This window comes from Falco biarmicus, chromosome 3 (assembly GCF_023638135.1).
Source record: "Falco biarmicus isolate bFalBia1 chromosome 3, bFalBia1.pri, whole genome shotgun sequence".
In the NCBI taxonomy this organism is placed as follows: Eukaryota; Metazoa; Chordata; class Aves; order Falconiformes; family Falconidae; genus Falco; species Falco biarmicus.
Window position 1 is genome coordinate 116,519,255 of NC_079290.1, and position 20,335 is coordinate 116,539,589.

Below are 20,335 nucleotides of genomic sequence, written 5' to 3' on the forward strand. Positions count from 1 at the left end.
GTTGGGGCAGCGCTGCAGGAAAGCGGCTGCCCGATGTGACCCGGGGGGGACGGGGGACACACACCGCCGCGCTGCAGGGATGGCTCCAGCCCAGCTGCATCCCGCAGAGATGGATGTTCATACCAGAGGGCACTTCCCCGCGAGCTTTAAAAACAACAGCTGGAGAGTTTTCCCTCCGTCCCCTGTGATTTGGTGATTTTGGAGAATCTTGGACATCTTGAAAAGCCATTGAAACTGGAGCTGCGGTGGGGGAGGGGAGGGGGGGAGGGGGTGCCGAGGGAATTAAAATCCATTAACACGTGATTGCGAAGGTACCATTTTCATCATCAGAGATTTCCATTCTCGTCCTTGGTCCTATTTGATAATAGGCAGCAAGCAGGCAATTTGGGGCAACTGGGGAACTGCTCCTGACCTTCTGATGATATAAAATAATTCCTTTTCTGCGTGAAAGCACCGCCAAGCAAGAACGCAGTTATCTCGCCAGCGCACACCACCGCTGCGTGAACCACCGAGATCCACCCGGTATTTCTCATCACCGATTTACAAGGTCAAGGGAAATCCGCAAGGAGGCTGTAACTTTAGGGAGATCAAAATCTCAGCCCGAATTCATCCTCCTGGAAGCATCAAGCCGGTGAAAGTGCCCGACACACCGTAATACGTGCTTCAATGCGGTGATAAATAAAAATGAAGGCAACGTGGGTACTGTGCATGCGCTGTAGCTGATTTTCAAGTCTCAACTCGGCTGCTGGATTGCAATTTTTGAAAGCCAAAGACGGCCACTTTTCAATGCTTAAAAGCTATTACAGCTTGGAAAATACTTTTTTTTAAAAGCACAAGAGGATAAATGCTGCTCTCTTGGTTAGAGAGCAGGTAACCGTGACTTGCCAGCCTTTGCGCTTTCTTCTCAGGTCGATGTTTTATTTAATCCGAGTTAGAAACCCATGAAAAACGCTAACAGTCCGAGCGTTAGCGGTGCTAACAAGCGCTGCTCTACCACAAGGAAAGCGTTAAAAACAGGCAGGGGAGCAAGATTTCTCCGTGCCAGCGGCACTCCAGCCTGTCGGCAGGTCCTCGGAGCTGTGAGACCATACTCTACCTCGGCGCTCAGGAGCTGGAAGTCGGAATAATCGAATCCCCTCAGGGGGGTGCCCGCTTTACTGTTTATCAACCAGGGTTTGTCATAACATCGAGAGAAGTGATGTGGAGTCTGTGAAATGGAAAATCCAAAGGAGAGGGGGGAGAGGTGGAAGTGAGTGGAAAAAAAAAAAAAAAAAAAAAAGAAATGGAAAAGTATCTGGAATGGGGGGGAAACAGCACTAAAATGAAACGAGAACCCAACAGGAAATATAACAATTAAAATAAAGGGGGAAAAACCCAAACAGATGATGAAATAAAACATGCATGGGCGGATGATGCGATGGGAAAGGAGAGGTGATGGGCGATGGCTTCGTCCTGCGTGCCGTCCAGGCACCACAGCTATGGCACAGCCCTGCCCCGGGGACCAGGAGCCTTCGGCTGCACGGGAGTGCCGGGGATGCTCCTGCGGAGTCACGAGCACCCAGTGTGGGCTGGAAACCTGTCCTGCACCATCCCACCCCACCCATCCCACATGGACAGGAGGTTCCTCCTGCAGACACCATGAACATCTTCTAGAGACCACAGTAACCACCAAGCCCCAAAGACCCAACATCCTCCTCCTCCTCCTCCTCATCTCGCCGGGATGGGTTTGGAGGCCACTGGTCCCTAAAGGAGAGGAAAGAGGAAGGCTTCCCGCGGGAACCCCACCTTGGCTCCGCTGGCCGGAGTTGCAGGAGAGGATGGCATGGAGGCGCAGCTGTGGTTGCTCTGGCTGGCGCTGGAACTGGATCGTGTCGGGGAGGCTGCTCGGGAGGATGGTTTTGATCTTCGGCCTCGCGATCGGAACGGGGTCATTCCCTGGGAGGCCCCCTCCGGCAAGATGAATTTCTCTCGGAGTTCAAGGTTGGTCCGTCCTCGTGCTGGAAGGGGATAAAGAAGAGGGGACCTGAGGTTCACATGAACACAACGTCATTTCCAGGGGTCAGGAGGCTCCGGGGGTCGGAGCGCTCGTCCCACTGATGTCTCCCCAAGCCCACGTCCGAGGGCGAGTGGATGGCAGGGAGACTGTCCTGGCTCTTGCTCTGCCTTAACCAACTCTGCCGTGGATCAGCTCTCCAAGAAATCAGCTGATTAAAAGCTGCCTGATGCCCATGAGTTCATACTGGATGCTCTATTATTCTCTTGTGTCTTGGGGAAAGCATCCTAGAGGCCTTTAAACACCGTGTTACAACAGCGGCCAATGTCACCTTCAACGTGGCTTAAAAATAATAATAAGAGCTATGAAGGGCTGAGATCCTGCCCTCTCACAGCTCTGGGCAGCTCTTCACCGGTTTTTGGGGAGAGGGGGGAGAGAAGTGACCACCACCCATTCAAAACTAACTTGAAAATTTTCCTCCAAATGCCTCCAAGAGCTGGAGGGTCTCCCTTTAGTGCGCAAGAGGCAACCAAGCAGGGAGAGAGTCTGTGGGCTCCTGGACCAGCTGACACTGCCAACATTTTTCATGCTCACGGTGCTCCAACAGGGAGCAAGGGCACGCATCGAGCCTTACGGGACGCGGGAGCAATTTCAGAGTCGATGCATTATGGCCCAGAAAGCCAAGGCGGCATTTGCAGAAGGGAAGTACCACGCTGAGATAACCAAGGGATGGAAACAACCCCGATTGTCAGCACTCTTGAAACATCTGCTGCCAAGCATGAATGGGGGAGGTCGGAGGAGCAGGAAAATCTTGAGGGTTCCCTGAAGCAAGTGGTACACGCTGTAAATCACGCTGCTTTCAGCAACAGCCGTCGGCCAGCAGGAGCAAGGAAGGGTTAGGCAGCAGCTTGAAGAAGACATACCCAAAGCAATTAACATCTCAGAGACCCCGGTGAGACAGAGACATATGGAGAGCAGATCTAAATTCTCCAAAATAAACAGCCTCGATGCACTTCATTCCTGGCCAGCCTGCTGGCTAATCCTTCTCTGTCCCACGGTCACGGCTCTCAGCCTGTCACAGCAGTGTCACTTCCAGCCCAACAGCTCCGACTGTGATAAAACCTCCAGACTGAAGGTTTTGGGATGGAGGCGACCCTGGTTCTCTGTGCCCGCAGTACGTGACCCTGGTCTGCATTATCCCAATCCTCCCTTCCAAACGTGTCTCACCAAAGGAGCTAAAGACAACAGACAGACTGAGAAAACTTGCATTAGAAATACATCAGAGAGAAATCAAGTTGTGCAAAGCCACAGGAGAAACATCTCCTTATGCCCTCAGATGAGCCTGGACCACCAGCGCCCCGTGGCCACAGCCCAGTGCAGCAGAACCACGGGGTCACGGATCCTGGCCTGGAGCATCTTCTCCCCAGAGTGTCTCAGAGCAGGATTTTACCACCTCCCAGCTTTGAACCTTTTGAGTTCTTTCAGGTCACCTTTAGGAAGCCCACTCCATCACCCACAGAGTCGCACGTACGCACCGACCGCCTCGTCAGGAAGCCGAGACCTCCAGCACGGCCACGCAGCTCTGTTCGCTGGGGTCTCAAAACCAACATGCACCACCTTGCCCTCTTCTCCTCCCAGGACACCTGGCTAAAGGCTGCGAGATTCCCTCCGGTATTGCCAAATATTTTAACTCCTGTGGTTTGCTTTGGATCTGTTTTCTCCAAGTCCTGCCTATTTGGATAAGCCAGACCCAATCTGGTCATTCAGTCACAGCGGAGAACTTCTCAACCTCCCCTCACCGGGCGAGATGGCACCAGTTGTATAAACCCCCAGGAATTGCTTTACCTCTGCAAGGATCATTCTTCACTAAAAATTCATCCAGGGCCATCCATCCTCCACCGACGCGAACCATGACTGTGCTCCGCAGGATACGGACCAGCCGCAGCTGCTGGGAATCGCCGAACTGCGGAGCCAAGAAACAGTTCAGACAAGGGGAACACACCAAGGGATGCTCGGCTCCTTCCCACAGCGGGCTGCACCAAATGCTTTCATGAATTGAATTAATTATTGAGTATTTTTAAGGTTTCTCCAAATCAGTTCTTCTGGAATAAGCTCAGGCTAGTACCAATTTACAGGGGTTTTTCTGCCGTGTGGTTTTAAAATGACGCAGTTATCCAAATCCTTTAGTTTTAAAGCTGGGAAGAGAGAATTTTTTAGGGCACCCAATGAGATTTTGGAATTTGGTCTCTGAATGGGGTTTTTCTCACCCGGAATTGTAGTTTTTCCTTTTCTTGTGAAGGAAATAGAGGCTGGCAATGCAATGACCCTCCTGGTGCAGCCCAGGTGGAAAAGAGCCGGCTGATTCAGATCACTGAGCACCAGTGAATCTGTAAGGCAAGCAGTGTCCCCGCTGAGTGAGAAACCTCTGATCATCAAGTCTGAAATCCAGGGATTTCACCGAGCCTCAGACTTGACCCCACCAGCCAGCAAGCCCGCGCCGCAGAGATCGCCAGTGAGGATGTTTCAGTGAGTGCAGAGGGATGGGAATCCAGGCAGGAATCCCGCAGCAATGTTGATTAGTGATTGCAATGTTCATTAGTGATTTTAAACACCTGCAATATCAAACAAGTGCACCCTGAATCAGAAGCGTGTGTCTGGTTTTTTCCAAGCTCCCTAAAGCTCCTGGATAGCCGAGCCCAGGCTCCCGACTGCCCTCCACATCCCACCGGCGGCGGAGCCGGTACAGGATGCTGGGAGCCTGGCTGGGATGTAGCAGCTCTGCATCCAGGGCTGCAGAGCTGCTGCGATGAGAAGAGAGGGGAACCAGCTTTCGAAAGCAAGATCATCTTCAGAATGATTAAAAATAATAATAATAAAAATATCAGCAATGTTTTCCCTGGGTGGAGACGAACACAAAACACAAGGCATTAAATGAAAACGGAGAACGCAAAGCCACACTGAGATGGGTGACAGCAGGCGGAGGTAGCAGCATCTCCAACCCTCCTTCCCACAGGGATATGCGACCCTGGCCCCTGCACTGGTGGGTCTCCCCAACTGGGGGGGTCCTACCAAAAGGTGCTCGCCCCAGTGGGGGGATGAAAGAGCTCTGCACGGCCAAGGTGCCCCTGGGCAGGGAGGAGGGGGGAGCTGCCTTTCCTCTCTCCAGGCTCTACGTCAGGTGTCTCCAAGAGCTAGTTCTGTACCAGGGAAAACCAGGGACAAGTCAATTCTCATTTCCACTGCCACGTTTCCATTATATTTCAGCTGCTGTTGCAAATGTTTCTATAATCACTGCCTAAATTCAAGCCAGAGCTCTGCTGGACCCGCTTCTGACATCCAAGTTTGTGTCTTTTTGGGGACGTTTTTGGTAGGGCACCATCACTCCACATGAAAAAGATGCTTTTCTGTTTGAGTGGGGGCGGTGGGCACATCGTAACGGGATGTGATGCTCCAGTCCTGTTAAAAAAAGAGCTCTGCCCCCTGAACCAGCCGGCACTCACGCACGCTGCACTGCTCATCTCGGCTCACGGCAGGAACGGGGATACATGCGGGTGTTGTGAGCCTTGCTCCAGTTAGGAGTTACTCACCGGGTGTAGCGGGGATGAGGGTTTAGTTATGGTTATCTACGGGATTAAAGGGGTGGACTCGGCATTCGCATGGTGATGGCGATGCAAACCCACCCAGAGCCTGGTACAACCCTCCTGCAGGCAGGTGTAGCCCCCATTTCATCTGGGGTGGCTGTTCCCTGACTGAGAGTCCCGGGCACGAGCCCATCTCTGCCACAGGGTGCAGTGATTCACCACTGGTTACCATCAGTATCATAAAAAAAAAATCCAAGAAAGGAGCCACGGAGAGAAAAAACCCCTCCATTTCTGTCAAATCCTGCTTTTCCAATTTTTCCCCTTTTTTCTGCCCAATGCAGGTTTATTTTCGGGTGGCCCTCCCAGCTCAGGCACTCCTCTGTACCAGGCTCTGCTGAGCAGCGCTCACAGATCACATCCTCCCACAGCAACAAAGGACAGAGCAGCATCATGGACACACAAAGCTACGTTTGTTAAAAAATAAAATTAAAAAAAAAAAAAGGTGGAAAAAAAAAAAAAAAAAGAGGTGAGAGACAGCATCGCAAGGCAAACTGTACCTGATTGCCGAGGAAGAACTATGGAGGGAGAGGAGTTGTGGAGGGAGCAGGGATGGGGAGGGGGAAAAAGTCGAGAGGAAGAGGAGGGGAAAGAAAAACAAGAAAAACATTTATGGGATTAACAGTGCAATCATCATGAAAACTGTTAACTGCAGGTAGTTAGAAATCTGTGGGGTTTACGCTATTTGTAAGAAGTTGGGGGAACCTGGGGCCAGTGCAGCCGGGGGGGAGAGCGCTGCAGCTCGGCTCTTCCCGGCCAGAGCATCAGCCCCAAATAATCCCCCCCCCAAAAAAGGGCAGGAAAGGAAAAGAGCTCTGCTGCCAGCTCGCTTCGCCAGTTCACCTCGGTGAACGATTTGAAACGTCAACAGGCGAGCTCGTTACAAAGAGATTCTTTAAGGAAATTATTCTCCCTTCTTCGGGAGCCGGCTAAGAAAAACACAGGCGTAAGGTACACTCATCCACAAGGAAAACTTCAAGGGCGGCTGCTGGCGGCGTGAATGCAGCGTTTCACGGGGCCGACGGGCCGGCTGCCCCAGAACAGGGACACTTTTATACTTTCCCGATGCAGGGAACGCCCTGGGGCTGAGCACGGCGCTGGGCAAACACAGCCCAGCCACCCCCACCGGCAGCCGGCCGTGCCAGAGGACGAGGTCTCCGTCTCGCCCCAGGGAGCCCGGCAGGGTCCCCCTGCACTGGGCTGGGCATCCCGTTGGCGATCCCCGCCCCGCGTGGGAAGAGGGAGCAGGATTTGTGCCGCCGGGGCAGCATTTGGCCCCCGGTGCCTTACCCGGTATTTGTTCTCGCCGATCTGCTCCACTTGAAACCTCTTGGCACACTTGCACTGGGCCACTTGCCTGGTGACCTGCCACCGCCAACAAGAGAGGTAAGGGACCAGGATTTGGGGAATCTCCCCCGACACCGGGCACCGCTCGGATAAAACACAGACCTAACCAGCCTTTCCTTCAAAAACCCCATAGGGGCTCTCCATACCAGCCAATTATTTTGGCTCAGTGCCACCACGATCCCTTTTTTTTTTCTCCTTTTTGTTTCCCCCCCCCCCCAACCCCCCCCCCCCCCCCCCCCCCCGCAGCCTGAAGCACCCCACCCCCACCCCCCCACCCCCAGCCCCAGCCCCCATCTCTTTCGGTGCTTTACCTCATCTTCGATCTTGTCGGCATCGGTGGTGGGGCGGTAGGCATCCTTGTTGGGATGGAGAGCGGCCACGAATTCATAGTAATCAATGTAGCCGTCGCCGTCGCGGTCAAAGATGTCGGCCACCGCGGTCATCTCCAGCTTCGTGGTGGGGAATTCTGGAAGGAGAGAGAAATGAGCAACTGATGCAGGGACCTCACTCAGCAGAGCTGGGGACGTCGGTCCCAGAGCAGGGACAACCTTGTCACCCCAAGGTGGTGTCACGGTCCACTCAGTGGACTTGTGATGGTTCCTCTACTATGATCTCGAAGAGGGAAAAAATGAAGGCGACCGCGCCAAGGGGTTATGCTTTGATTTTTTTGCGAGCTGTTTTCCAAGCTCGTTTTAGGGCAGGCAGGGACTTACTGGAGGCCAGGATGCCATCGATAAACTCCTGCCGGGTGATCTTCCCGTCTTGGTCTTTGTCAATGCGTCGGAAGAAGTCCATGACGCGGGATTTCTTGTGGTTCATCCAGCGCATATACTTTTTCCGCCAGACGTCGAAGTCGAAGTTTGCAAATTCCTTCAACTGGAGGGAAACCCACGCCGGTCAGCGGGGGAAATCCCGGCAGGAGCAGCACCCCCGGCTCTACAGCACCCCGAAACACCGGCCTCGCGGCGAGCCCGTGCCCGAGCTCCCGGTGCTAACTCGCTGCCCCCCCTCCCGGGCTGGTTTAGCTGGCTTTATCCAGATGACCCCCGTTAACGAGAAGGTGGCTCAAATCAACTTTCCAGAACAGAAGGACACACAGCGTAGCCAACAGCCACCACGTGGACTGCGCAGCACGGGACCATCGACACGGGATGCAGCATCCCCCACGCTGCTATACGTACACATATGCAGAGGTATCAGCTACTGGCACACAGACACACATCCACCCCCCCCCGCCCCGTCTCTGCTCGGGCATTTAGGGATGCTTCCTCACCTGGGTTTCACCTAACAACTCGCCAGGCTCTGCCCAGGAGGAAAACCCATGGCTGGCATCGTTTTGGGCATGTGCCTCCCCTCTCCCTTTCCCTCTAAGCAGCCCAGAAGGAATTTTTTGCTCATTTTCCAGGTAAAGACAGCAGCTGGGGCACATCTCAGCTCTGCAAACCCTGCCACCAGCCCCAGATGAGCCGCTCACCCTTCGACCCCCTTCTAATCCACCCCCACCAAAAGGACCCCCATGACCCCACCAGCTCAAGCAGCTCACAAGTGACGCAACAATTTTTAGCGTGGGGTTTTGTGGTTTGTTTTTTTTTTTCTCTAAACATTCTTGGGAGTTAAAAGCAACAAAGAAAAAACATTAATACGTATAAACTGAACTGACCTACAGCAAAAGCAACAAAAAACCAAAAACACTCACTTCTGGGCATAGCTGCTTTGTTAAGCGTAAATAAAAACAAAAATTACATTAGATGCTTGGAAAAGATATAGACAGTAATTGTTAATACTAATTACTAGGAGTAAAGCAGGCCTGGCTGTCATTACCTCTACAGATACCGACTGCAGGAGCACAAAGCAGTTCATTAATGTGCAGTTAATTACAGAAGGTAAGTTTTCAGCCTTAATATTTCAGGAATATTTTTTTTTTCTTTTGGCATTTTCAGAAAGGCAGCAGCAACCGTCTGCAAGAGCTGGGCAATTCAAGAGGCAGCACCCATTTAAAATGCTTCCCACACCCCTCGGGCGAGCACCCCCCGGCAGCGCTCCCCCCGCCCCTGCCCGCAGCACCCGGTGCCGTTACCTCCTCCAGTCTGTCCAGAGCATCGTTGAGCTTCCTCTGCCGCTCCAGCGCCAGCAGCCAGACCTGCTGCCAGCGCGCCGAGAGCTGGTTTATCCGGGGGTTCTTTGTTTCCGACTGGGAGATAATGGGCATGCTGGGGGGGGTGGCCTGACTCAAGGATTTTCCTGGAAAAAAGGGAGAAAAAGGCATGGTTTGAGGTGGCGGTGGTGGGTTCACCCAGCCTGGGTGGTCCAGGAAAGCGCAGCAATGAAATGTGTTTTATTTTTCAAATGGGGAAGCTCCCACTGCCTCGCAGGCTGCGCTCTGCAGGGATGCGGTGCCCCCAGGTAGGAGGCCAGGGTGATGGACGGCTCCGCACCCAACACCTCCACCATGGTGCTCCCTTTGCCTTTGAAAATTCCTGTTGGATTCTGGCTTCAACCACATAAAACAGGACCCCAAAACCTCATCGCAAAGCAACTGCAGAGAGCAAGGGAAGAGCAGGGGAAGCCCACGCCTCCCCCGGCGCAGCGCACCCCAGCACGGCTCTTTCCACACGGGCCACCTGCATCTTCCCCTCCTGACAAGTGTCAGCCACCTTCCTGGTGGCTCTCAGTGCAGGATGCCTTGTTAATTGATAATCAAAGTTAATTCGTTTCCTAGGCGTTTCATTTCCTCCCGTCGCAGCGCGTTTCACCAGAAGCCACGGATGGAGCGGAGACGTACTGTTGCTGCGGGACTTGTCGATGAAAGGGCCGTGGGGGGGCTCAGTAGCTTTCCTCTTGTACGTCTTCGTCACCCGGTCCACGTCTGGCTGTTTCCGTGTCATCTCCTCCATAAAGGACTGTCAAAATACAGAAGGGACAAGAAAACCTTTGCGGTTTCGAGATGGTTTTGGTCTCCTGTTGCGCCGCATCCTCCGTGGGATTTGTCAAGCCCACAAAGACATCAGCATCAAGCACCGGCAACGGGGGCTTGTGGTCAAGCTATCTGCAGATGGGGGAGTCCATCCCCTGGGATGGCTTTGCTCCCAGGTGACACGGCTGGGTGACATGCTGTTTTGATAGGGACTTCCAAGAGAAGCCAAGGTCTCCTCCATGGATGGGCAGGGAAAACCCAACCCTGCTCCTCTCCCCAGCGCCTATCCAAGCTCAGTACTGGGCTCACCTGGTGTTCAGAGATGAGGGCTTTGACCTGGTCGATATTCTGCGGCATGGGTTCCTGGTCCCGCTGGATCAAGGTTGTCTCAGCCCACTGGATCCAAGCCAGGAGCTCCTCCAGAAGCTCTGCGTTCGCCACCAGCTCGGAAAGCGCAGACTCCAGTCGCTGCTGGTGCTGCTTCGCCCACGTGAGAACCTGTTGGAAACGAGGAGATGACTCAGCAACCAGGACAGGAGCCAACCCCACCATGGCCAACGCTGGTGGTGGTGTCCACCGCCGCCTCTCCCCATCAGCCTGGACCAAAGCCGGGTGGACTCACCTCCTCGAACCTGGCTCGGATGATGGTGATCCAGTGTTTGATCGTGGTGATGCAGTCGGGATGGCAGGCGGCCAGGATGACCTCCCCCATGCCCACTGCCGCGTTCACGTCCACTCTCTTCTCCTCCACTTTCTTCATGAACTCCTGAAAGGCCCCAGTGAATTATTTCGTGCTATTGCCCCCCCGTAAGTTTTACTCGGGTTGGCTATCAGAGCCCCCCGCTACCTTGTGCGTGTCAATGAGGGACTGCAACGCCTCGGCGTCATCGGGTAGCGCTCCCCGAAAGCGCAGGGACTGCTCAGCCTCCGAGAGCCACTCCAGCAGCATGTGCACCGCCGTCCGGAACTCCTCTGCCTGCGGTGACAAAAGCACAGGCGTCAGCCCTCCTCCTCCCCAAACGGGCTGCTCGGTCACTGCCGAGAGCCAGAGACCCAAACAGCTGAAAGGGACCTGAAAAATTCATTAAAAAAGGGGAAGAAAAGCCCCGTCTGTTGGTCTGGATGTGTGCAGCACCAGCAGACGGGTCCCCCTGTGGCTCAGCACCTCCCTCCCCTTGGCATCAGCTGCACTGAAGAACTAAATGCTTTTAAAAACAGCACAACTATTTTTTATATATATATATATATATATATAAAATTATTTATTTTAATATATATCTATATAATTATATATATAAACCCCTGTATTATGAATTTAATTATTTATATATATATATATATATTTATATATATAATTATATATATATAAACCCCTGTATTCTGACCAATTTGGCACCTTGGTAGTTTATTCTAGAAATTGCCTACTTGATGTAAAAACGACTTAAAAACCTTTGACTTTTTTCTATTTTTTTTTTTTAAGCTTCAACCTAGGTCTCACTCTCGCACTGGACATTTGGCCATCAGCAAACACCAGCCTGGATGGTCTCTGATCACCGCTCTATTCCTGCTGTGCACAGCGGCAAGAGCTTTTCATCCTCCCTGTCCAAATCACCCTTTAATCGGCTCTCCTTTGGGGAAAAAAATGAGGAAATCACTGACACCAGCCCACCGCTCTGCAGTTCTCACTGGTTAACTGGTGCAGGGCTGGGGTGTCCTGCTCGGCCAGGAGATCAGCCACTGGGCAAAACCTCAACTGAGGTTTTTTGTTGAGCTCCCAGCACAAACCTGGAGCCCAGCAAAGCTCCCCAAGAGAGTTTCCACCCATATTCTTCTGCTCACCTGCTTCAAGGCTTGTTCCAGGCGGCTTTGTTTGGACACGGACAGTTTGCACACCGTGTCCCACCGGTTGCTGAGCTCCTGCAGCTGCACCTTCACCCAGGTTGTGTCGTCCCGGCTGTTCTCGATGAGCTCCCGGCCGGAGCGCTTCAGCACCTGAACCGTCCCCGTCCGCTTCCCCAGCTCCTTCTGGAAGACCTGGAGGGAGAGAGGGCAGAAGATGAGCAGGGCTCATCGGTTCCAGCCAGTTTCACGTGTGTGTGTGTGGGGAAACCCAGAGGGCACATCTCATATAGTTTGGATCATGGATTTTGCACCCACACCAGGGATCCACCACAACCCAGCGCGATGGGAGGGGAGGCAGGTGGTTCCTGAGCGTATTTTGGTGTAGCTCTGCATGGGCAGGAGCCCCAGATTTCCACCCTGGCAGAAGCGGCCGTGACTTGGAGCAGGGAAGCTCCAGCCTCTGCTCAGGCTGCACCACAGTGGCTGCCTTGAGCGGACGCCCAAGCCCTGCCTGGGGATTTCAGCGTCTGACCTAATCCAAACCCAGGAGCATCGGTCTCCAAGACACACCGGAGAACACTGCCAAGAGCCAAGTTTATAGAGGACTACAAATTCAAGCACTTTTTCAAAACCAAACCCTCAGCAGATCTGACCCGTAGCAACTCGGAAGGATGGAGCTCCAGCTCCTGTAACCTTCCCAGTAACGTAAAAGTTTCTTCCCACTTCTTCGCCCTGGTTTTGCCCTCCTTGATGGCCGCAGCCAAGCAAAGCAGCGAGACACACAGCTCTGCAGCAAGGCACCAACCCTGGCTCCTCTGTTCTTTGGCTCCTGGGGGAAGACAAGCCCCGCTGAAGAGCTGGGAAAGGTGCTCTCACCTTGTGAGCGTCCATCAGGTTCATGACCAGATCCAGGTCACCATGGACGGGCTGGTCTTCAGCTAACTGGGGTTCCACCTTGTAGAGCCAATCCACCAGGGCCTGCAGCGCATCCATGAACTGGCCAGAGAACAAGAGGGCTTCTTCCAGCTTGTGCTGCCTGAAAAACAAACAACCCTGTGAACTTCCAGGAACAAAGTCACCTCCCTTTGGCGTGCCCCAGTGACCTCCTCCAACCCGCCCATGAAATCGCCTCCCCTCCTCTGCTCTCCCCTCTGCTAAGGGTCCTCGGCAAACGGGCGCCGCTGGTACCACGCCGGGGCTGGACTTGCCTTTCCACAGATTTGCCGCACACCGTGTCCCACTTATCCCGCACTTCTCCCAGCAAATTGTCCAGCTTTTGAGTGTCATCTGGAAGCAAGGCTTTTTCTTTGAGGGCTCTGCCTGTCCTGATAGTGGTGTCGTAGACGGGCTGCTTCCCCCCAAGCGTCTTCTGGAACTCCTGGGAACCGGAGAGAAAACAAAACCACTTCAGAGAGCCTGGCCCCGGCTCCCTGCCGATACACGGTGCTGGTGAAGATCCCCAGCTGAACATCTTCCATGCCAGCAGTGGGCACGGACGTGCCCTTCCCCTGTCCAGGTGGCAGAGGAGATGTCCTCTCCCCCTCCCCATGAAGCGCCCTCCCACCCAGCATCCAGCACCGGTCTTGCTTTGGCAGGGCTCTACCTTGTGTTTGGAGAGCTGGAGTTTGATTTTATCGGGATCATTGGAAATCTCCAGCTCCGAGTCCAGGTGATTCTCAGCATCCTCCAGCCAATCGATCAGTTTCTTCCAAGCTTCGTGGAACTGCAAAGCAACAGGAGCAAGTCTGGAACCAAACGCCAGTGGTGTCCCCAGTCCCCTTCTGGTCTTGTGACCTCCTGCCCTCCCAGGCTGGCCGCACCTCGGGGTCTGCCGCCCCCTTCCCACATTTCTCACCTGCTTGGCTCGCTTCCTGGCGTCATCCAGAGCCCGTCCCCGCTCCACCGAGCGCTGGACAACCTTCTCCCAGCGGGACTGGACGCTCACCAGCAGGTTCTTGATCAACACGACATCCTGCTTTTGACTGAGAAACTTCAGCTGGTTCCCGGTTTGATCCAGCTCAATGATCCGATCCCGGTGAGCGTTCACCTCGTTGGCGAACACCTGCCAAGGGCAAAGGCAAGGGCAGCTGGACGTGCCCGCGAGCAGCCCGTGGGCGCAGGGGGGATGAGGTGCCCCCATCCCGGGGAGCCGGTGGGTGCTGGCGGTGTCGGTACCTTGTGCTCGTCGATCTGGGCCAGCACGGCGTTGAGGATCAGGCTGGCCGGGGGTGCGATGTTCAGGCTCTGCTCGGCCAGTGTCAGCCAGTTGATGAAGTCCTGGAGGGAATTCTGGAAGTCGGTAGCCAGGGCCAGTGCCTCCTCCAGCTTTGCCTGCCGCAGCGGGGAGGGAGGAAGGGAAGAAGGGGGAGAAAAAAACCCAAACCAACATGGATTGTGAGAGCTCACGATCTGCAGTTTCACAGACAGAAGCAGCCTTTGTGTCCCGGCCGAAACGTCCCTCCAACAGGAACCTCATCGCCTCAGCCTGGGAACGCGACTTGTTTGCTAAGGGGAGGGGGATTCAGCGAAAGCCACCGCTCGCTTTCAAAGCCACAAGCAGCTCTGAAAGGGGAGACCTTCATCGGCACACCAGCAGCTGCGTCACCCTCAGCTTCCTGAGACCGGGATGGCCATGGGGAGAGCGGCTCGGGAAATGAGGTGGATGATCTTCCGACGGCAACAGCTGCAGCGCTGCACATTTATTCTTGGGCTGAGGCCACCGCATCCCTTGTTTTATCTCATCGCCGGCCAAAAGCCGAGGATGGAGGCAGCTCGGAGGAGGATTTGGCTGGCTGTCTTGCACAGCACCAACAAAGCCTGCCTTTCTGAGCCGCAGGAGGTTTCTTCCCACCTCTCCTCTAAATTAACCCCAAAATGCAATTTGACTCATTTTCTGTGTGATTTAACCCCCTGGGATGACTATCTAGAAAAAACCAGCACCAGCTCGATGGACGCTCAGACAGCACCGTCTGAAAGACAAAACCCAACCTGCACAACCAAGGAAGGGAGAGGTTGTTTAAAAAAATAAAAGTAAACCAAACGCCAGCCCTGACTGGCTCCATCCCTCCCCCCCGGGGCAAGCAGGGCAGCAAAGCAGGGAGCAGCTGCTGTCAGACCATGGGACAGGGGTGGCCGGCTTCTCCCCGCCAAGGCTACCTTTCTCTCCTCCATCTTCGTGCTGACCAGACACCACTTCTGCTCCAGCAGCGCTACGCTCTGCTCCGTCTTCGAGCCAGAGCCGGAGTCATCGCGGTTCAGCAGCATCAGTCGCCCCTTGGCCAGCAGCTGGCTGTACGTGTCCTCCTTGGCTTTCAGCTGGCCGTACAGCTCCTGCAAGGGAGGCACCACCAAAGCGTGAGACAAAGGGAGAGCTGGGAGAGGACCCGCGGCTGGGGCGATGAGAGAATTGGGTGCGGGGCAGGCAGCAAAGTGACAGCAGCGTGACACTTTAAGCCGAGAAAGGGCTGCTTAAAGAACATCGTGATGCTTGTCCCAGGCGTCAAGTGCAAAATTATCTGTACAAAGGGACCAGGGAAACGCTCTTCCTCCCATCAGATACAGAAGGGAGATGGTTTGATGCTGATATCTGACAGACGGGAGCTTGCTGAATTAAAAGCATTAAAAATCTCTCCTAAGAAATTACCATGTGGGCATTGAGCTGCTCCCGGGCAGTTTCTGGCAGACCTCCTGTGGGTTTTGATGCCGACAATTGGCTCTCCATCCTCGTTAGCCACAGGAGGAAATCTTCAATCTCACCATGGAAACCCTGGGCCTGTTCAGGAACATATAATCGGCCACCCATCAGATGACATCAGCCACCATTGATCATGCGCCAAGGTTAACACTGTGTTTGCTTTGAAACCAGATAAAGAGGCAGAGCGGGATGCAGCAGTGCCTTAAGGAGGGTTATACACAGAAGAACCTTAAGCACGCGGGTGTGCCTGGTCCTTGCCGCGCTTCGGGCACCAAACCATTCCAGGACTAAGAGTTAGTGAAAAACTCGCATTAACACCCCCCCAAGTGTCTCTCTAAACTCTTTCCCCCTTCATTTCGCCCCAAAGCGATGGGGGAAGCGGACTCTCAGCACGGGGGGTACCCTGCCACGTCCCCCCGACCTGCTGGAGCGTGGACTGCAGCTGCTGCTCCCTCTCCTCCGTCTTCTGCAGCACCGACTCCCAGCACGAGTTCAGCTTCTCCAGGCGGTGTCGCAGGCTGCTGGCATCGTCCCCTGCGCTCGACTCCAGCAGCTCGTTGCCCGCTTTGTTCACCGTCTCCACGGTGGCTTGGTGGGCCAGGACGTCGTTCTTCAGCACCTAGACCAGACGCGGGAGGCAAACATCGGAAACCTCTCCAAAACACCTTGTGAATTCCTTCAGGCTCCCATGGACTCAACCCAACTCAAACCCTTCCCGAGAAATCAAATCCTGCCACAGGAATAGACTAAAAATGTACCTGGCGTGGGAGTACTCACGTGGTGCTTTGCGAGTTCCACCTCGATGACTTTCGGGTCCCCGTTGATGGGTTTTTGCGCGTCGAGCAGCTCCTCGGTGTGGGTCAGCCAGGCCATCAGCTCCGCCAAGGCGTGCTGGAACTGGCCGAGCGCCAGGAGAGCGGCTTCTAACTTATGCTGGGCAAGGACAGGGATGGAAAAGGCAAGTTTGAGTTGGGAAGGAGGTGGAGCATTCCAGCGAGTTTCAGCCCCACACTTGCGAGAGCCCAGATCTCTACCTGTCTGTGAGCGATTTTCTCGCCCAGGTTCTCCCAGAGATGTTTCAGCTCCGTCAGTGGTTCCTTTATGATGTCTCTGTCTGTCTCATCTGTAGCTTTTTTTAGCATCAGTTCACCTTGGTGATTAAGCTTTTCCATCTCAATCTGCTGCTGGTAAACCTCCATTTTAAACTCCTGCCAAAACAAGCAGGACAAAAACCAGAACAAAATGAATCACTGGAGCGCCCGCCCGGCGATGCAAAGGCAGCACCGGAGAACCGGTCCCGTTCCGCCCGCCTACCTTCATCTCGTTCATTTGCTCCTTAACCGTGTTGAGGTCGGTGCCGACGGGCGACATGTTGCAGAGTTTGATCACGGCATTGTCCAGCCAGTCGAACATGGCCTGCAAGGAGCACGGGCAGCGTTAGCCAAGGGAACGGCAAAGCGCGCGCCCCGTGCGGCTCGTCGGGCAAACGGGGCTGGTGCCTCCATCGCCTTGGCACCACGAAAAAAACCCACGAAACTTGTTTTTCGGGGCAGGGATGCCCGCTTGGCCAGCACTCGCTTGTGCAAGCTCTTTCCTTGCCTCTCCTGCCTCCTGGATAAGGAGCTGACGGCAGCCAGGCTCATCCCTGCTGCTTCGTGCAGAAACGCGGACCAATTTGGAAAGACAAAACGCAATTGACTCTCTGCTCTTCCTCGGAGCAGGTTGTTGAGCACAGGCTCTACCAGAGGCTGCAAACACTCGCCCAGAAAATGTTTCCTGCTTTGCATTAGCGCAAATCCCAGTATGACTCAAGGGAGAGGACTCACAGTGGTGTGCCCAACTGGCAGTGGTGTGCCCAAGGTCTACCCCCTCCACACAAACAGCCCCGCCTCTTACTTGAAGCGTATCTTGGTACTGCACAGCCGATTGCATGGCTTCTTCGAGCTTTTCAAGCCTTTCCTTCCACGTTTTGTTTAGATTTTCCCACGCATTGTTCATCTACGGAAAACAAGATTGCCCACAAAATTCGTTAGGCTCTTCTGCTGGAGCTCCCGCTTGCTCCCACCTGATTTTATCTGGAGCAGAAGCTGCTGGTTTTCCTACCTCGTCAATGCTCTTTTTCACTTCTGGCTTCTCAGTTTCGCCACAGGCAAAAATTAAATCGGTTCCAAGGAGTCGGATGAACTCCAGCTCCTCATGCAAGCCATCCGTCTCCTCTTTAATAGTCTGCACATAACGCAGCGACAGAAGGAAGCCATTGATTACTAAATGCTCTTCCCAAATCACCCCGTGAAGAAGAGGGTTGAAGCACGGAGAGTCCTTCCTGCGCAGGTGTCCTGCCCCCTGCCCCTGGGACCAGGTCACACAGCGGGCTGGTGGCCACCTGGCCCACCAGCGTGGCCACCACCCACCGCTCTGCTCCCACCTCTGGCCACCAGAACCGATATCAGAACGTCCGTGTTGAGCCTGACGTGTGCCTGAACTGAAGGGGGTGTTTACAAGAGATGGACCGTTTACAGGAGGATTTTGTCAATATAGACAACATTTTTGGAGACTCACAAGTTGCAAACCCAGGTCAGAATGGTTATACGAGGGAAACAGCAAGGGCAAACAGCAGAGCAAAAAGCAACATGCCCGCTCCCCAAGGTCCGAGTCAAGTCAAATCCATCCGAAGTGGATGTCACTTGTTTGAAACAACCGACACCACACAAATCCCAGCCTGTCCAGTTTTACACTCCTGTCTATCCCAAACCTAAATATACACCTCCCGCTTAGCTGCCTGTGGCTCCGACTGGGAGCAGGACCGTGCAAACTTCCACATCGCTCAAGACAAGCGGGCACACAACTGACCCCACGCTTGAGGACCTTCCCCAAACAGTAGCAGATAAAAGTGATTTAAGCATCGTTTTCTTGTCTGGAACAGGGTGTGGGGAGGGACATAGGAAATACCTTTCTATTTCTTCCCTTGCGCTTCCAAATTGCAATGGAAATAACATTTCACGATCCGACTGACTGCCTAGAAAACTGTTCTATGACCACTTCTGGCCATGGCTGTGCCGCAGACCTGTCCCATTTCAGCTTACAAGCTGGGTGCAGACAAGTGCCAGACAGAAGGACAGTGCCATGGCCCTCACCTCTGCCGCTTCCACCTGCTGCTTGATGATGGAGGGGTCAATGCCTGGGCTCTCCAGGTCGTGAACGATGTCCTGTGTGTCTTTGATGGTAGTCAGGAGGGCTGCCATGTCATACCAGAACTTCTCTGCAAGCTCCAGGACATCAAGGAACTTCATTTCACGCTCCTCCGCCCGAGCTTTGATGTCTTCCCAGAAGAAGACCATCTGATCCAACTTATCCTGGATTACTGAAGAAGGGAACAAAAACATTCAGTGAAGAAGGAAACCTTTTTACAACTCAAGAGTGTTTCACAAACGCTTTCCACTTAGAAACAGCCAAGAGAATATTCAAATGGGAGTTCAAGATGACTGGGACTGTCAGCCCATTAACTCTGGGAGATACTGAGGGACGTGAGAAACTCCAGCTTGCAAAAATAAAGCCTTTATTTATGTGCAGGCAAGCTCAGGGCAAATTTGCCCACACACTCTCCTCCAATGAACCTCTGTTCTGGCCACCTCTAGCATGAAGTCTACGCTCAGTCAGTCCATGAGCTGGCCGTTGAGCTGCCAAGAAAGGTGCCAATTAGTGCCAATCCTGTTGACAGGTCTTTTTGTGCCGGGGATGTTCCTGCGCTCCATTAGATGCTGAATCAACACCAATAAACCATTTTGCAGGGGCCACCAACGGTTGTCACAAGAGACCGGCTCAGGATGAGGGCTCAGCTTGGCTGAGCCGAAACCTCTGCCTGAGAAGCCACAAATACTTCTTTCTCCTCTGGCTGATACCACCCTGTCTGCTCCAGATGGAAGCAGGCACCAAACATCTCCATACAGAGGACTCATCCTTCCTCCTAGGGCCAGGAGACCCTCTGAGATACCCTCCCTGGGCCACCAAAGCCACCCCAACAGTGACGGAGCCATGGTTTGGGAAGGACCGGCCCAACAAGCACCTCCTGTTCAATCCCCCCAGAGATACCTTTTGCTGCCAGGTCCTTGTCGGTCCCCTGCGAGCGGCCGATCAGCTCTTCCCCGCGGCGTTTCAGAGCCTCAAAGGAGGGCTGCAGCTTCTCCAGCTCCACGGTGGCATTTTTGTTCTCGCTGATGCACTCCCGGATCTTATCGACCTCGGCGGGGATGAGGGGCGGCATGCGCAGGCGGGAGGAGAGGGTCTCCAGCGTCTCCAGCATGGGCTCGATCTTATCGTGGAACTGGAGAAGAACAAATCCATTAGGGAAGGCGAGGCGAGATTAAGCGAGGCTGCATCGCTCCCCGCGTCTGCAACAGCCCTTAGCGCTGCACCCAGCGGCCTCTCGGAGAGGACAGCCATCGCCTGCAACAGCAATTCAACCTGCAGCCTCCTGCTCGTGCCCTGCCTCTGCTCCCTGCTGCCAACAGCCCCAGGCTGCACCAGTTCAAACCATACGTCAGCCCGGGAGAGACCAGCGCAGGCACCCGCGGAGCCAGCACAGCGGCGATTTGTCACCGGATTCGACCCTACCAAAAGCCACGCTTTGGGTTGCTGTCCCGCTTCTTGCGGGTGGGCAGCGTGGCCAGAAGACCCGCCGGCGGTTCTTTGAGCATCCGTGCAAAGATGCTTCCGGAAAAGCGCCCGCCTTTGGTGCCGACGGAGATCTCCGCTGGGTGCCAGCGCCAGCAAGGCAACGGGATGGTGGAAAGCTGCGTGTGCACGGGGAGCAGCGAGCTGCCACGGAGCTGGGACTTCACCAAAAGCCGAACCAGAAAGCCAGGAGTGAGAGAGGAAGAGGGGAGGGGGGGGTCTAGCAGGGTCGATTA

The 20,335-nt window shown here is 54.3% G+C and overlaps 1 protein-coding gene across 1 annotated transcript in view; it reads right to left on the reverse strand.

The window, feature by feature from the left end:
• Window positions 1-20,335, reverse strand: part of MACF1 (microtubule actin crosslinking factor 1) — a 111,980-nt gene that overhangs the window by 2,944 nt on the left and 88,701 nt on the right. Inside the window, 28 exon segments of the mRNA XM_056332466.1 lie at window positions 1,097-1,207; window positions 1,786-1,997; window positions 3,839-3,956; window positions 6,132-6,149; window positions 6,922-6,996; window positions 7,290-7,444; window positions 7,692-7,854; window positions 9,056-9,219; window positions 9,761-9,878; window positions 10,202-10,390; window positions 10,515-10,658; window positions 10,740-10,868; window positions 11,732-11,926; window positions 12,611-12,766; window positions 12,939-13,112; window positions 13,338-13,457; window positions 13,590-13,796; window positions 13,910-14,065; window positions 14,891-15,064; window positions 15,378-15,506; window positions 15,850-16,047; window positions 16,206-16,361; window positions 16,463-16,636; window positions 16,743-16,844; window positions 17,325-17,426; window positions 17,532-17,654; window positions 18,563-18,789; window positions 19,518-19,749. Of these exon segments, the coding sequence (XP_056188441.1) occupies window positions 1,097-1,207; window positions 1,786-1,997; window positions 3,839-3,956; window positions 6,132-6,149; window positions 6,922-6,996; window positions 7,290-7,444; window positions 7,692-7,854; window positions 9,056-9,219; window positions 9,761-9,878; window positions 10,202-10,390; window positions 10,515-10,658; window positions 10,740-10,868; window positions 11,732-11,926; window positions 12,611-12,766; window positions 12,939-13,112; window positions 13,338-13,457; window positions 13,590-13,796; window positions 13,910-14,065; window positions 14,891-15,064; window positions 15,378-15,506; window positions 15,850-16,047; window positions 16,206-16,361; window positions 16,463-16,636; window positions 16,743-16,844; window positions 17,325-17,426; window positions 17,532-17,654; window positions 18,563-18,789; window positions 19,518-19,749 (4,221 nt within the window).